Source organism: Daktulosphaira vitifoliae, unplaced genomic scaffold, assembly GCF_025091365.1.
Source record: "Daktulosphaira vitifoliae isolate Bord-2020 unplaced genomic scaffold, ASM2509136v1 Scaffold_2, whole genome shotgun sequence".
NCBI lineage: Eukaryota > Metazoa > Arthropoda > Insecta > Hemiptera > Phylloxeridae > Daktulosphaira > Daktulosphaira vitifoliae.
Genome location: NW_026099573.1, coordinates 38,513,135 through 38,532,320, shown reverse-complemented (window position 1 = coordinate 38,532,320; position 19,186 = coordinate 38,513,135). Strand labels below are relative to the sequence as shown.

Sequence of the window (19,186 nt, the reverse complement as noted above, 5' to 3'; positions counted from 1 at the left end):
ACTACCGGTGTTTTTCAACGTAAATTTAAAACAATAACATATACATTTTAATCAAGCAGTATGTTCATTTGAACAATAATTTATTTGTACTTTAATGAATTATATTCTGTTCAATTGTAATCATGTATCATGATAAAATTGTGATTAATTTACTTGTTTTTTATGAAAAAATGATGCTATTGATTGTAAAATAAGTTAGTGAAAATAATAAATATGATAGATGCGAATTTTGACAACGTAAACATAAATATTTAATTACCTGAAGTGTTAAAATTTTGTGGCACTTACCGGAATGCTTGCAGGTTTGTTAACAACTACAATGTCCTCATCCATATGTACGATGGTAATAGGTTCGTTAGTCACGGGAACTTCGTGTCTGTAACGTGTTCAGGAATTAATGTCAAAAGATTGGTGTACAAACTAATAATTTATACTCTGGTCTTTATCAAAAAATCAACCAATATTAAAAAAATATATTAATTAAGCAAAATTAAAAACTTGTTTGGATAAATTTAAAACAAAAGTAAATTATGTATGTCTGTTAATTTAAAAATACATACTGTTTAACGTGCTGCTCATTCTCACAACGTGTAATTAAAGTTAAATATTTCATATTTTCTAATGCAACTTATTTTATTAGATATTTAATGTTATTAATTATAATTAACATAATATTATTTAAAAAATTCAAACATATTCTTATATTGACACACTAAATGTTATAGTTATAATGTTGTATATTTTAGTTTTTGGACGTATATAATAGTACATTGATAATTTAAAATGAATACTTAATACACAATGCGAAAAATTGATTAGAAAACTAGCTTTTATTTAAAAAAAAATATTCATATAAGTAATTTTCCAAATTTAAATTTACACTATTTTATAACTCAAATAAAGAAATCTGTAGTAACATATTTAAGCATGCAAATTATGAGTTTGGTATCACATACTAGAACTTGTTTTCTAAAGCACTATGCGTAAATTTAATCTTTGATAGTTATGTTTTATTTAATAGTCATTTATAATGATTTCAATGATATTTGTGTACAATCTATCTAGACATATGAGTGTCTTTGAACTAAAAACGAATTATGTTTTTAAAATTAGTTATTTAGCTTATCTGTTATCGAATAAGTTATTCTAACAATTAATAGTGTAAGCAAATAATGTATGGAAAATTAAAAAACTAATTGACATTAATAAAATTATTATAAGGAGTAAAATATTTCTTTAAATGGAAGAAGAAAACTTGGATTAAAAGTCTTGTAAAATAAAGAATACAAGTCTTTAAATAAGCATGAAGTACTAAAAAAATCCACGACTTACCTGTGTACAACATTAGCCAATAAATCGTTGTGTTTTAGCTTATACGTAGTATCCACTTTTTGATAGTTCACTGTCAAGGATCCAGATTTAATGCAACGTTCCTAAATTAGGTAAGAAACCATAAGATTAAAGATAAATGTTTCGATAATTAAAATGTAAATTACATATTCTTCTGCGGGATGTGCTCTGAATTCTCTAGCAAATACGTCTAGTATGTTTTGATTGACCCACCGACCTTTGGTAAATGTAGTGAACGTGAAGTAGTACGGGTATACTTTTCGTAGTCCTGTAAATAGTAACAAGATTTAACTTATATTTCGGGTCAAATCTTCTCTTTTGAATGTTACAACTGTTGTTAAGTTCACTCTTACCGTTTTCAATATAGTACGAAGTTTCATTGTATCTATCATCAGTGAATCCAGGTCGTTTTGCCTTCAATGCTTTAGTCTCCAATTTGGCCTATGTCATACAGATGAAATTAAAATATAAAATTCTGTTTAAGAAGAAATTGAAATGAATTGATTTTTTTCAGCTAAAAGACTTAATATTGTGAAATGGATAATTAAAGAAAAGAAAGAATAAAAATAATAGTACAAAATTTATGAATAATAATAAAAAACAGTTAAGGAGTTATTATTCATCATTTGTTATACAAAGGAAAAATCATAAATAAAAAAGTTTTAACTAGTAAAAATGTATGCATTTATATTTGTTATATTTTTACCTGTTATAAAAAATATAAGAAACACAAATGCAGAAAAGAAGTATTATTTCTTCCTTAAACAGTTTTGTTTAATAAGATGTTATAAATGTTGTCAACACATTTCATGCTAATGTTTTATTTAATAATTATATACATTTGCAAATTATAAACGGCAAGAAAAAAAGAAATTTACAAAAAATAAGCAAATACTTCAAAGTTTTACATTGAAATACAATGTAAAGTGTATAAATGTACAGTGCATTGAAATACACGGTTGTTATTTAAATAATTTCTTGCTATTAAGTAATTCATATATGAAGTTCTAGTCGTTCGACATCAGTCAAGGAAACTACATTTAAATATTTTAGAATGTTTAGAAAACAAAATTTAAAGTAAAAATAAAATCATATATCATTCAGTTCAATCTTATTGAATTGTTATATTCCCTAGAGTGTTCCGGCAGGTTTGTTTATACTTAACAAGTTCGTTTAGTTGTCATAAAAAAGAATTGGCAAAATAAAAAGTAAAGTGTTAAAATTTGATATATTCTAAAGTAAAAAAATATTTTTTATTATTGTTAAGTTTGCCATTTTATTGAGTTAACACATGATAACACATGCTTTGTATTAACCTACCCATAGAGTAGCACGTAGCACGTTAAAAGTTCACTTTAATAACAATTTAGTATTTTATTACTATTCGTTGTATAAACTTATACCCATAAATTTAAGTATTCAAAGTGAACGAACAGAATAATTTTATCATTTTTATCTTTACAAGAGGTTGAAATGATGATGTTAAAATTTTGTTTCATATTATCATAACTTTTACGTTTGTCAATTTTATCAAATACGATAAAAAACAACGAAATTATTCATATTAGAATTTTTCCCCCAGAAACCCAAAACATATAAAAATCAGGTTGCAGTTACTTCTCATTTTCTTGAAATCTTTTGGAGTATTTGAAATTTAGTCTTTTGCTTTTCATCATTGTTATATTCTAAGGGATCGGAGATAATATTACTATGTATGTGTTAACAAAAAGGATTGAGGGTTCAAAACACATCACACGAAAAACAAACATTGCTGAGTTTGAAATATAATACCAACGCTGCTCGTGTGTCATAATACAACAATATATATTATGTATTTTTCGCACGACACACCTGAGACGCAACTGCCGTTGTTGAATAGCTAATCTGATTTATAGACACTTTGTTGCGACTTATAATCATCGCTGTCGAGATACCACATAACTCTCTAAAACGTTCAAAAAGTAACAATCCACATAACAACGGATCGGTATAATGTTTTTAGTTCTATTTTAAATGTTGAAACTTGATGCTCGTGAACTTTATAATTGTTTAGTCATTAATTTTTGAACTTTTTAATCTAATCAGCAATAACTGTGGTGTTTTATTGTACATCTGTGATGCTGTAGATTAGTAAACAACATTTGTTCTCGACTAAAGTCGTGTACAAAGTTTACTTAAAATGATGCTGTTTAGGACTATTACGCTTGGAGGGGAACTAATTAACGGAATAAAACTCATTTGGTTTATACAATGATAAAAATACAGTAATTTGTTATGCTCTCTTGGTCTAATGAGTAATATTATTAGTGTGATTATTCCTTTAATTCTATTTAGAAATCTTAAAACTTGATAAAATTAAAAACAACTATAACGCTGAACTTTTGTTGTAAAATAAAAAAGATCGTTTTGCTGAGATAAATTAAAATTTACGAGTTATTACAGTTCCATCTAATGATGGAAACATTTTCGAGTAAAACTATAATTTGTACAAACCATTTACTGAAAAGAATATTTTATTTCATTTTAAAAACATTTTATTAGTAATTGAAATTATTATAAAAATTTATAGTTGAAGGAATTTGTTGTAATTTTATTTTACTAACAATTTACTTATAATAATTTTTTATAAAGTGTATTCACGTTGTGTTATTTACCAATTAAATGATAAATTTGAAGTAAAATTAACAATTGAATCCTTTTTAAACTCAAAAAGTTAATAGAGAAAATAATTATATTTTATAAATTTAAAAAATAAATGTTAACAATAAATTTTATATTAATAGTGAGGTGTACTTAAACTCAAAAAAAAAAAAAATAAGATTTAAGTATTCAAAAGTTTGTTTCGTGAAGTAATTTATAAGAGTATTCTAAAACGATTGAGCAATATTTCAACGATATTGATTGAATAATAGTAAAACAAACAGCAATAGTTTTCTACTGTATTTAATGTTATTTCGAACATTTCCGGGACAAATTGGTCAACCACAGGCATTTGGCTATAACTTTAGTATTGTAAATACGCTGTTAATATAAATGTAATTACTCTCCTGTCTTTATTCTACTAGTGTAAGTGAAATTTTGAATTTGAGGAATATAAATATACCAACAAACTGGGAATCTAAATCCAGATGAGATCTTTCTCACTAAGCTACCCTGCGGTCATAGTTTGTACCCACTCCCGAGTCTCTTAAGTGATAACATGTGAAAGTAAGCAATATTAATAATGATAACTCAAATAATGTAATTACTCATGTGAAATGTTATTCGTAGGTTAAATAACAAAAAAAAAAAGTAATAATAATAAATTGCTTTCTCTGAATGACAAGTGAGAATAGATAAATCACAGATAATTCACATATAGTAAGTTATTTTATAATTTTATCATTAGAAAAAAAAAAAACATGCGAATATGATAACCTACACAGAAAAAATATTTTTAATCAGATTTTTGTGTGAGGATTCAAAGTAATATAACCTATTGAAACATTAATTTTTTTATTATTTTGTGTCAAAATAAGTTTAGTAAAAGCATGATTTTTTAAAAGTATCTTTCTGATGCTTGTAAGTAACATGTATTAAAAAAATAATTGAAGTAGCATATGTGTTTAGTTTTTTCCATACTGGCTTAAGTACTTTTGTAGTTTTCAGTAGAATTCTAGCACTTTAATTATAATAAATGAATATCCATCGCTTTTATGTATAATGAAAAGACAGTAAAGTTTTTAATTGCGTTTCAATGAAAAAAAAACAAACCTTTAATTATACAAAGAAAAACTGTTTAATTTTATTCTATAAAAGCAAATGAATTTTAAAATTAAAAGACGTTGGATAAAAATAATAGAACTAATCGTATTACTCTAAAATAGAAGTATTGTCTCTTTTAAGATATTTGTTTTTTTTTTAATACTTTTATTATGAACACAGCAATAAAATAACATTTTTATGCCAGTTATTTTGATTTTAGATTGCACCAATTGTCTTCTAAATATTTTAAGATATATTAAATAGACAATTTTATTTTTAATGAAAACTTTTTACATTATAATAACTCATACTTAATTTTGCTGAAAATTGTAGAATTTCAGATTATTCCTATTCAATTTACTAACATACTTTTTTTATGTAATAATGAACAATGCATATACATATTATCATGAATTATAATTTATGTTAATAATAAAGTAATTTAACAATTATTTATTTAAAAAAATTCTCGAGTCATTATGGTTTTACATTTTACATGTTTATTATTTGTAGTGTAAAATAATGTCTAAAATTGGATATAATTACTTTTTTTAAATCTTTACTAGTGTCATTTCGGTCATCCACTAGATATTTTCGTTTGTTTGATAAGGATTCTTCTTCAGCCTATAAACATAAAAAAATATTATAAATTATTTGTATTTAAACTTAAGTTCTAATAGTAATTAAAAGGCTTTAGTAATTAAAAGCACAATTTAAAGTAGCAATTCTATGTATTTGAAAACATAATATATTAATACAAGTACAGAAAACATAATCTATACGTGTATAACAAACAGTCATAGCTTTGTTGCAATTTCAATACATAGTATTTTCAATGTACACATGGATCAATGGAATTAGCATAATACGTGTATTTGTAGTCAATAAAATACAATATAGAGTAGATACTTAAAATTTGTCTGGAAATAATTAATATTCAAACGTTATTTTACAAACTATTATCAAAAAAGTGAATGAAGGCAGTTCAGTTTACAGTTTAATTGTAGATGAAGCATGACATGCTAATCAATAATAAAACATTATGCATTAGACATAAATAAATAAACTAAATATTATGGATACATTCGTAGAATTGGTAAAAGTAAAAGAATTAAATGCTCAATGTCTCACTAATTATATCATTGAATATCTAAACTCAGTTGGTTTAGACATAAACAAAGTGTGTAAGTCAATTTTATAATGGCGCATCAGTTATGTTGTGTTCTGTCAATGGTATACGAGTAAAAATTAAATAACTCTCTAAAAAAAAAAATTCCTTATAAATATTGTTATGTACATGAGCTTAATCTTGTTTTGGTTGAAGTTTCTAAACCAAATGAAATTGTCGATGAAATGATTTGATTTTTAAAACCAATTTATGCATTTCAATTGATTTCGAATTTGCGTCATGAAATTTCTTCTGAAGTCTAAAAAGATTATGACAAAGTTTTAAAAGTTACTCAATAAAGCGATACAAAATGGATAGCAAAATATAGAAATATTCAATTTTTTTATTTGATTTGAATATGTTTTCAAAGCATGGTCACAATCGTAAAAAAGTTTGAAAACAAAAAAAAGACACCGCAGAAGCTAAAGGATTATTGAACCAATTTTGTTCTTCTTATGCTTTACTTGCTTTAACATTTCTTCATATTATTTTTACTAATTATCAACACACTTGCATTTTCTACTATCAATAAAATGTTTAAATTTGATTGAGGCTACAATAATAGAGTTTAACTATTTACATATAAATTGTTTAATAACATGCATTAAAAAACTAAAATTATTTACTTTAAATCTAAATAATTCTATAAATAATATAAATATGTAATTATATGTACATTGTTTAATAATTTTACCTAGAATAGATTAAAAAAAAAATTTATAATTAAAAATGTAATCAAATCAGTTGCAGGAACTGGTCTGTTTTTTATCCTGGTCTTTCCTCTGTATTAAAATATAACATAACATCGTTAGAATAATGAAAAAAAATTTAAAAAAAATCATTATGTATGTGATAGAATAGAATATTTAAATACAAAAAAACGAATTAGTTTTTAAACTTAATACAATGAAGAGTTAGATGAAAAAAATCATTACCCTATTACTGGTGTATTAGATAAGTTGAAATTAAATCGTTCAAGTTGTGTGTATTATTTTTGTTTTTTGAAAATACATTTGTTCACATTAAGAAAGCATTTATATTGCTCTTATAAAAAGAAAAGAAAGAAGAAAACTATAAAATTTGTACAAAACGAAGTTTGCAGGAAATGTCAGTCAAAAAATATAAAACATGTTATTCTCCATGTGCTTACTGAATAAAAAGTAGGCAAACGTCAATAGGAATGCATTCGTGTACCTATTTTGCATATATAATTCCCCGTTGTAAATATTCTACTCCTGATTTTTTTAGTTAAAAATACTACACTCTTTAATAACTATGCAAAACAAACATAAAAGGTTTATCGGTTAAATATTATTAGAGAAAAACATGACATTTATCCACTTTAAAGTGCTTTCTATCTATTTTATAGAAATAAGTAAGCGTATTAAATTATATTAAATAAAAAACAAATGATTATCTATTTAATACTACATTATGATATAATCAGATCACATAAATCAACCAAAGCAAGGTGTTGGGTTTGTAGTTAACAAAGAACTATTCGGGTCTTAATCCAGTCGAGACATTGCGATGGTATGAAATCCGTATGTTCACAATAAGTTAAAAATTCTTACGTCTTGATTTTATTATAAGTATTAAACCACCACGTTGAAAATTTCATGTGTATTCTATTCGGTTGGGTTGATTCATTTAAATAATTTAAGGAATCTTAACACATAATTCCTGCGTTTTACGTTAATTTGTTAATGAAGAAATTATAATTCATTTCAACAAAGTCTATGTCAGCCAACTGTCACGCCATTAGTGTTTATAATTGAATATTAATACATATTAAAACACGTACTTGCTTTGAAACAATATTAAATTTATCTCAAGTTGTATTTTCGAATATTTAAGCGCGTGTGAAGTTGGCAATTTGTAAACTGTTTAGGTAAACATTAAAAATTAGGGATCCCTTATTGTGTGAATCGAACGGTGATGAGATGAAGGTGTTTATTTATATGTGCGTGTGTATGAATGGAATCGGCTGAGAGAAAATATTTAATAAAAATAAAAACGTCGATTTCACGTTTCGCTATAACCTCAAGCTGTTGCTTCGCGTTTGTGTTATATTACACACGCGTGAAATTAATACTAAATTGCTTTTTAAAACCAAACTTCAGATCGGTTATTATTTTTTTTTATTTTAATAAAATATAAATTGGGCTTCTATTGGGGTTTATGTGGCGCAGCGAATCATTCAGTCGCCGCCTTAGAGCTGATGTTCAGCTGAGTTGTCTGCTGTTGTTTCTCGGATGGATGACCATACGGGAACTTTAATAGTGACACACACCTTGCCCCTTTACTGGTTTCCTCGGCCATAGGTTGCGTGAGTTCGACAGCCGGTGTAAAAATCCTTTAAACTATTGAAAGGTAGAGCCGACATCAAATTATTGGGATAGAGACAAAGGAGATAATGATAATAAACTAGGCTTTTATTGTGAGTAATAATAAGTGTACATATCACTATAGTTATTTTATAATAATCTGCTTTTTATCGTAATATTCTTAGTCAATAACCGAGAGATGAAAACTTTTCTCCGAAGAACTATTTTAATTAAAAAACAAGACCTTGTTATTGTTTAATGTTTTTTAGTAAGAAGAATTAAGACAACCTGTATAAAATTATATAGATGTACTGAACAGATACTCGTAATTAGACTTTATAATACAATTAAAGGAATTTTGTAGGCGGTTTAAACGGTAATTCTCTGTTGTAATGGAGATTAAAACAAAAACAAAATTTTGTGGTTGAAAATATTTATAATTTCTTAAATTTAATTAAGAAGAATAGTATATTCTTCTTAATTAAGAGGGACAGTGTAGGCGAGTTTGTAACTCTGCACTGCTTAATGCGCACTGTCTCTGGTTCGAGACTTGGTCGCGAAGAGCTCCGTTCGTTGAATGAGAGATCAGTTCAGTAGTTGGAGTCGCCATATTTCTCTCCGGGGAGAAGTCAATGGCCCTCGATGGGCCGCAAAAGTGAAAAGAAAGTATATTTTTTAACTAGAAAAAAAAATTATAAATATATTTAACCGATATTTTTTTGACATAAGTTCAGACGAATTAACTCTCTGTTCATAATAACTTAAATCATAAATTAAAATTGTTTGAATAGATTAGGAATCTTAAATTTTTATAATTTAATTTAGAATTCAGTTCAGTTTTCTGTTAGGGAAACATATATAGGAATAATTTTACATTATTTTATTGGTATTTGCTTATCCAAAGTTTTTATCTGACTTAAAAATCGTCTTAGATATGAAATGAGTAAAAGAATATGTATATATTTTATTGAATATAGCTAAAAACCAATACCGCGTACTCAAAAGTTTTCAAGTCAATAACCATAACTAATTTGAAACTTTGATTTTTAGCTGTGTATATGCTAATCAAAATCTGGGAAGTAATACTCTTGTGGCAAATTTAATGTAAAAAAAGTTCCTCGGGTGCATAGTACAATACATCGAGTTATGTGAATAGTATATATTTTAATAAACCAAACACTCAAATGAGAGTTATTAGGTATATACGAATTGTAAGTGCACATTTATCATTGTAATGACGGTGGAAGCGACAAGATTATGCCAACAATAATAATCCTTCTTGGGTAGAGGAATTTGCATAGCAAATAACAGTAAAATGTTCAAAACATTACCATTGCGGTTGTGTATTAACATAATAATTTTGCACTAGCCCCCCGACGGGGTTGGTTGCGTTTAATTGGACACGGCAGTTCGACACAAACTATTTTCGACATGATCGATTTGTTTGGATATAAATTTCATATTCCACTGGTTTCTTCACGAAAAAAATGATTACATTTTTTCCGTTCCGTTTGTCTGAAAATCTGTATATCATTACGTCATTTACCGTGGACCTACCGACGCAACTGAACTGAAACTAACACCTCATGAAATATCTTCAACTATTACAGCCGCTTTTGAAGCTTGTGGTTTTAACTGTGCGACGCATAATAAACTGAACATTGATTATCCGTGGCATTGATAACGCAATGATGGCTGTACATTTAGCTAATTTAAATTTTACTCCAATATTTCATTTTATCAGATTCTGCTAAAACCTTCATTTTCATAAAAAAAGAAAAATTGCCTTCATTTTACTTAATTCAATCCGACCGTTGAATTTTGAACACCACTATTTACAACGCAGTAGTTTTAGTGAACAAGTAAACGTGACCTTGTTAAACTGCAAAACAAAAATACTGTTAATACAAGGGGCGGTAAATAATATCGCGCTCACCCGGTGATTAATAAGGGAGGATTTGATTGAAGTTGGATATATAATAAAAGAAGGCTGTGGTCGCTGGTTGGGTCACATAAAATTCTATTGCTCATACTATAAAAATAATATATAAAATACCAACACTAATTACAAATGTCATCCGTGTGACTGAAATTACAAATAACCTCGTATAATTAAATAATAACGAGTCGATAAAAAATCAATGTATATACATCAATATCAATGAATGTTCCTTTTTGTTAAATACAAACAATGATTAAAATCAATAGTCAAAAGTCATTCGTGTGACAAACAACTTAAACCAACCGTCGTGTAAATAAAAACAGGAGAAAATATTGTTATATCCTGCAGGTTTAAACACACTGCACCAACATAAAAAATGATTTTTAAAATCCTTTACAATTTACAATTTCATAGCAAAAACAAAACCTTTTTCTATCTAATAGCCTATTTAAACAACAGTACATTTTACACTACAAGGTCGGCCGGCAGAGATAAGCGGCTGATGCCGTCAAGCGACCGGAAAATGAAGGGGAGGTGATTGGACGGACAACCGAATAAGCGCGCGCTATATTCAAGTTCACGTGCGGTGCGAACAACTACTATTTTAAGAAAAGTATTTGTTTAATAAATGAGATTTAATCGCATAATACCGGACTAATGTTGGAAATTCTCGTGAGAGTTTTGTTTCTAAGTGCAAGTTACTTAAATAAGTAACTTATTTATCATGACAATGAAAAATTGCGAAAACGTCAGATTTTATTATTTAATGAAGATCAAGAGTATTTATGGAAAATGTTACGTTTTAAAAATGTCACTGTCCTCCGTTGTCTGAAAATACAAAACACGAATCTACATAACAAGGAAATCATCTCGCCCATTGTTACAATTACCATTATGGGTTGTCTGACAGGAGAATAAAATAACGTAGCCCCTTTGAATTATTAACGTTTCAATTTATCCGCTGTGAAGCTGAATAGAAATTGAACACTAAGTACTCGCTGTGTCGTGATTTAGTACAAGAACACCTATCTAACTTGTGCACATATTAATGAGTATAGACTGTAAATTACCATGTGTATCATCATTATAATTTATTACGCGATGATCCGGAAGTGCTTCTAAGTATATATCCCCTAACATCGAGTAACAAAAAGTGATAGAAAATTGTTATAGCAACACTGGCAGTATCATGTAAAAGCCATTTCGAGAAATATGTTAATTTTTACACAACGCTATAATGTTTGTCGGATAGTAAAGCTGTGTACATGCTATAAAATACAAGAGAGCACCTTTTTGACAGATTTCGTGACACGTTTAATTAAACAGACGCATCGCAATAATTGTCAGTCGTGCGAAAACAGTACGACTACTCGATAGTATTTTTATATGTGCACAAACGTTTCAACTATTATTTCATTACTGTACCATTGAGGGTCACATGATTTCATGATGCATTATGAATTTAGTACGTTGTCGAAGTAAATTGATTTTCCGCGAATTTGACGAATCGAACGTTTATACGTTTTAAATACTCATTATGCATAAAATAATGGGAGGAATCAAAGTTTTCCAAACAATAATGAGATCATTTAATACTTTCTGGATTTTTGTTTGCAGACGAACGTGATTTTAATTGCTCAAGTTATTACATCAGTTGTGTGCGTACAATGTAAATTATATGCCAGTACACATATTGTAGGTTCTGATTGGATTGGTGCTCATTTTAGAGAAAATAAATTAATTGAATGCATGGAAACACAATTTTATTAAGAGTATCGGACTCTATCAAAACTTGAGACATAAGGCGCATACAAAAGCGTTTTTATAGTTCTGCTTAAAACTTTGGTAGTCAAATAAAATTGAGGTAATGTGATTTTGAAAAAGTTTCGTTTCACTAAAAATAGCTTAGGCCATTCTTTCGTAAATGGGTTCGACATCGTAAGTGGATTGGATTAACTTATGCAATACCACAGATGACACAGCTGACGTTTCTTACAAAAAAAAAAAACTCTACACGGCAGTGCCTACAAATTTTACACTGCTAACTGAAGAAAGTATTGGATAGTAATATTTGTTTGTACTAATCATAAACACCGCCAAAATCTGTTGATGCGATTAAATAATTAAATCGTTATATATGCACTAAGTAATTCAGGTAAGCTTGTTGAAAAATGACTTCACACTGCCAATGAATATGAAATGCTAATGCGCTGCTTCTCTATTTTCGGTGTCGTGTAAATGCCATTTTAATTAGACTTCATTTCATGTTATAATTTAATGAATTATGGATGTATGGTAGAGTTTAATTTCCCGGCTGCGCGGCCCGTCACAGGCTAGTATTGGGTTAATATGCAGATGATAATAGAGGTATTACAAGTGACAATTAAATATGTTACTATATATACATCATAACATTCATATACATAGCACGTGAATGCGGAATATTATTCAGATAGAGATTACCGACGTACAACGTGAATGATGGTGGTCCGGTTTGTCGATGGTATCGCAATCGAGGGGGTTCCACTGTGATATTGGATCGGACTTTGTTATTATAATAATATATTCCCTCGAGTATTATATCACGATGCATGTATTTAAGTATAAATAGACAAAAGCGTGTCCGCAGGTGAATATTTAAATCCAATTTACCTCCGTAAGACAAACTCAGCGACTTCACAGCGTTCATTTTGAACGAAATTCATATTATGTTGAATTCGCAATAATTTTTGTTTTCGTTTGAATTTAAAAATAGCATTATGGCAAAATGTCTTTTTTAAAACATCAGCTGTCTTTTACGTTTATTCGATTTAAATAATTTAAGTATTGCAATTGAAGTAAGTCTAGGGGCTTGATTTTTTTTTTTATTTAAGGTAGCTCACTATTTAATAAATCAATGGCTTCATTTAAAGCTAAAAAAAAAATGTGTGAAATAAATTTTCTGAAAAAAATATTGTGGTATAACTTTTTTATTTTTGTGTGACAAAATAAGGTCTACCATCATTTAACAGGCCTATTTTATTTACTTAACATATTAAATATTTCAAGGGAAAAATTTTTGTTTTCTTTATAAATTGTATTTTTTGGTTTACGTTTCGATATGGACTATAAAAACATGCAATTTACGAGGGCTAAGGACTTTTTTATTTTTTTCATCACATACTAACACCAAAGTCATTTACTGTTAACAGTAAAAATTTATCAATGAGGAAGCTAAAGTGCCTTAGATCTCAACAGCTAAAGAGAGAGGACGTCGTCTTTAATTATAACAAAACTCATCTCTTACTCAGTAAACGGAGCGGTTCGCGATCTCAATACAATTTTAATGGTTATATTGTCCTTTCGTTTGTCTTATAATACATATAAAAGCGTATAACTAATAACTCATTAAGCTGTTAATATAAACAACATGTATATTACTAACTTATTAAACAATTGTCTCTTTTTTAGTCGAAAACATCATACATATATGCACATATATATTTTTTTTTCACTAAAAATTGTAACGATAGGCCAGATGGTAATACGCATATGTATTATTACCGACTGGTATTTGAAGGACGAGTGGGCTATACATGATAAATAATTAGTTTACATAATACATCTCACAGAGCCACTAATAAAACAATCATTTAACAAAAAGTCTCTAGATAATTAGTCACTAGACATGTTTATCATGATATATCGCCTGCACTATATAGTGTGATTTTTCAGAATGATATCCCTCATTTTTTCGTTAAGAAATAATTTTTTTATAAAAACGTATAGATTAATATTTAATTGATTTTTGTGAACCATTGTAAATATCAAGTTTATTGTTAGAAAACATAATTCATAAAGGTAGATATTTGGGGTAACTTTCGAAAGTTTAACAGTAATTATTATTATTTTATTATTATATAAAGAATAGTCTAAATAAAATGTTGACGGGTCGATAACCAATATTGATTTTTACTCTTGAAATAAAAATATCAAAAATTCTTTAAACCACATTTGTGTCAAATAAAGTTTTTGTGGCTTCTTAATTTTTTTGCATTTCTATGGCTTCTCTACAAAACCGGACCTTCTCTTGCGCCTCACCACCAGTTAGAATTTAAAAATGTTAATAACTGCTAAAATATTAGTTCAAAAGTTGTTATAGCCAATTAAATTTGTCAGATGTATTATTTTCTATTTGAGTTATTATAATTTTAGTTGTTGCGCAAACTGGACGAGCAAAGTAAAATAATTCTTATCTGGACATTTCTGAAAAATAGAGCGTCACTAAAAACTATCTCTCTCCACATTTTTTAAAATCTTTAAATGCTAATACCTCAAAAAATAATATTGCAAAACTGGTTTTTGACCATTAGAAGTTTTATTTAAACCATTCTCCTTTATTAGTAAAATAAAAAACAATAGGTTCCTATTTAACTTTTGAAAGTTATCCTTAAATCTATCTTAAAAAGTAATTTCTTCTTACAATAAATTTAATGTTTACAATGTTTTATAAAAATAAATTAAATTTTAATCCTTACATTTTTATAAAAAAATCATTATTTGTTTAAAAAAAGGGTGGTATTATTCTTTAAAGATTCACACTGTATAACAACTATTATTATTACATATCTATATTTCATTAAATGATTGTTCGACAATTTTTATAATAAAATTATTTTTTTCTAATAAAAACGCTAAAAAATTAATTCTATGGTTAATAAAATTTCCAATAAAAATATATTTTCACTAAGAAATAATTCAAAAATTCTCATACGTCAGTCTGATATTTTTAATATATACATTCATTTTACAAACATTTAGTGTAATTTCGACATAAAAAATCAAAAAATTCCATTAATCTTTTATATCCGTACCAAAATAATGCAAAAATAAAAAATTATTTAACCATAAAATTTAATTTTATTAAATTTAAAAATAATTTTTTATAACATTTCTGATTTTGAAAATCAAAAATTTTTAAATAAATTTTACAATTGTGTAATTTTAAATGTTTTCAATCTATTTATAGAATTCTATACATTCTAGAAATAATTATTACTAAATTTACAAACTTGAGTAGATGATTGAATAAATGGAATTTATTCAAGTTTATTACTTAATTTTAATAGCATTATGTTACTTAAGATACAATGTATACCGATGTATTTTATAAATATTTAAATAAGCAAAGTAAATCGCGTTATATGGTTCATAGAAAATACACAAGTAAAATTATTATAACAAATGAATAACTACTCGTAATAAAGTTATTATCTAACAAACCAACTAGAAGAGGTAAATAAAACGATTTAGAAAAGTAAAATTTCAAAATTAGTTATTAGTTTAATTAGTCAAATGTCATGATTATAATTGAAAATGTATATGAAAGAGTGTTAAAATAATTTAGGTTATTATTTAAGTTAGAAATTAATAAAAATTCACTGCTCTGTTAAAAATTGAGTTTCATATTAGTCGTTGATGGAACATTTGAACGATTGTTATTGCAATGTATGAACAATGTGATTTACGTTTGTTCATTAACAATACAAGTGTAGAAACAATGAGAAAATAGTGAAAGGTGCCAAAACGGCCGGGCCGAGCTTCGGTTTGCTGGCAACAAGAATAAGTTTAGTGTGCATAGTTTGATCAGTCTTGACGGTTAATATGTATTCCTTCCTACGTTGTCATTTCACTGCGTATTTGAACTCCGTTAATCTACCTGAAGGTGATGACTGCACAACTATAATAACGTGAATAATAAAATAAGGGAATTAAGAGGAATGACAGTTTTTACGAAAAAATTTAAATTTTTGTAAAGAAAAAAATTATTTGGTTCAAAATGCTCTACAACAATATGAAGTTAAATTTTTCTTCTCTACAAAAAATATAACCTCGTGTATGTTTTACAGTGCAAGTGTTAAGACCGCAGTAAATAATTATAAAAATTGCTAATAGCATCAACAGTCAGCCGAAGCAATATTTTAATTTTACAAATAATTTATGGCCTTAAGAAAAAGCAGTTTTATAAATCTAATTTGTACTTTGTAATTGTAAGACTAAACATTGTTTAAAAATCATAATTTTATTTAATTTATTTGAAATTAGTATTCCTTTGATTACAGAAGAATCTTTAAAAAATGAATTACTTTCTTTTACTGTCGTAGTCTGTCAAAAACTAAAGGAAAAAGTTTTACAGTTGATTTATTAATTTATCTGCAGCTGTGGTTGAGTGTCACGATTAGAATACAGATAATGTTGTCTAAATTCTTATCATTGGATGGCCCGTTTTTTCAAATAGTCAACGGTTAGCACAAAACAGCGGGTAAACAAATAAATTATGTATCGTCAAGAATAGTTATCACGTAAACACTTCCATAATCTTTTTCTTTAAAGTAATTTAATCAACAGCACTGTGACTTAGCTAGTGGTGAACTTGTGTTAGGGGAACCTAGTTAACCGGGATATTAATCTGGACCCGGCGAGGGCATTCAGAGTTATCGTAACGTAATGCGTGGGATCACACGGTCCATTTGTAAGGTTTAACTTTTGAAATACACCGCAGAAAAATAAATAAAAGCTTGTGGGTGTACGTTGATTTTAGTCGGCCACAACATTGACTCACAAAACCAGTAATTGCATTTTAAAGCGTGAACTTTACGTGCAAAGGGCCGAATAAAAGTTTAATAGCTTTCGGCGAAACATCGTTAAAGTAGTACCATATTGTTGGACATTTTGTCAGCCCTTGATAATTAATATTGCTATTAATTTTTTAACAGCTAGACCTTTTATGGTGGTATAAATATATACATATTTTTGTCGGGTGATACCTTAAAATTGTTCATCCATCTCGCTTTATTTAAAACGTACCTCTTCATAATACTTATTATATTATTTTTTACCGGAGCAGGTTTTAATTGAGTGCACAATTTGCAACATAATTCATTCTTTCCGGTGTTGCCGGCACTAAAGAATAAAGAGAAAAAATAATGAGATCAAATCGTATTTTTGAATTGAAAATATAAAAAAGGCGCGGAAAAAATGCCTTAAAATATAACGATCATCCTTATGCCGTAGGGTAAACGATTAGTAAACACGAATAATAGTACTATAATGTATTTAGACATGTAAATACCGTTCATTTTATAATTAATGATAATTATTGTGTCGGAGATAGACCAACGCCGAAAGACGTGCCAAAATAATAATAGTAAAAGAAAAAACCGACTGAGGCGGCGATGGATAGCATTTGTATATAAGTGTTGTTACGGAAATAGTGGAAGGGTAAGGATTTATTTTTGTTACAATGATAATGATGGAGCATCATTATGACGTAGTGTGTTTGCTTTCACGATTAAACCACGCAGTTTCTCGCTGGGATATTATTATTCATAGCTTCGTACATTGTTCTGTCAAAGCACAGTAAAAATATCCCTAAATAAAATCCGTCTATACCTATGGAATTCTGGAACCCGAGAGATTCGTCTAAATTGTTATTACAAGTTTGGAAGATTATACGAGTCGTTATTATTGGAACAATATAATGTAATAATCAATGTTGCGAAATATTATACTATATAATAATATATAAGTCCAAATGTAATATTTACACTGTATGGAAAGTGTATTTGACTAGTTGGCATATGTAATAGTAGGAACATAATGTTTTTTATTATTACAACGACAAATGAAATTCCAAACACGGACATTTATTAGTTCTGTTTTTCCGTTAATTTAAATTTAATATATTTAAATGACTAACACACGTCTCCTCAGTTCACTAACAATACTATAAAAATATTATGATTTTTTAATTATAATTATTTTCAACTCTAATTTCATAAATATTTGACACTTTATTGTTTTATAGTAAGTCAAGAATGCTTTATGAAATTTTTTATAGCTTTAAGTCCATTAAGTTATTATTTAACATTTACAATAAGTCTTTAAAGTGTACTATAATAAAATAAAAGTAATTAATAGCACTTGAAATTCATTCTCAAAAACATTAACTTAAAACAAAAAATATTAAGTAATTTTGATAGTACATCGGCAAATGTTTTTTTGTTTTATTATTTTCTTTACTACTAAAGTTTCCATTTTTGTCAAATGAAGAAGAGTACCTTGTTAGTAACGATCAATGCACATTATGTAAATTATAAAAAAATGATTGTAAAAGTCTGTTGATTTGATGAAAATGCTAAAAAGCATTTTTTACTGGATTCAAATTTGAAACCAGATAACAATAATAATAAGGCATTCATTTTATGTAAAATACAGTTCAATAAAAATTTCCTATTTTCTCACTAGTCTGTAGCATAGCCATGAAATCTATAGGGATTTCTTATTTTCCGAGGTAAAAACTAAAACGTTACTGTATAAACATTTTTTTGTTAAATTTACGTTTTCCAAATAACTTTTCAACTTAATAACTTCACTAATTGATTGTGTTTGGAAAGGATTTGTTTGTGCATCATATTCGCTAACATGAAACAGTATCAAATGGTATATTATTTTTGTTTATAATTTAGTAAAAAACACGCTGCTGATAACAATATATTTTTCCGTTAACCATGGAAAATGTTTCCTACGATTGATACTTGTATTTCGTCACGTCGTTAAAACCAAGTTTATAATAACTTGAGACATTTTCACGTCAGTTTCGCATAACGAAAAATT

At 27.4% G+C, this 19,186-nt stretch overlaps 1 protein-coding gene across 1 annotated transcript in view; it reads right to left on the bottom strand.

The window, feature by feature from the left end:
* Window positions 1-19,186, bottom strand: part of LOC126898627 (pseudouridylate synthase RPUSD2-like) — a 138,999-nt gene that overhangs the window by 8,358 nt on the left and 111,455 nt on the right. Inside the window, exons 3-7 of the mRNA XM_050672875.1 lie at window positions 5,641-5,718; window positions 1,704-1,791; window positions 1,497-1,618; window positions 1,333-1,433; window positions 289-376 (exon numbers count right to left, since the gene is read on the bottom strand). Coding sequence (XP_050528832.1) covers window positions 289-376; window positions 1,333-1,433; window positions 1,497-1,618; window positions 1,704-1,791; window positions 5,641-5,718 — 477 coding nt within the window. The remainder of the gene's footprint in view (window positions 1-288; window positions 377-1,332; window positions 1,434-1,496; window positions 1,619-1,703; window positions 1,792-5,640; window positions 5,719-19,186) is intronic.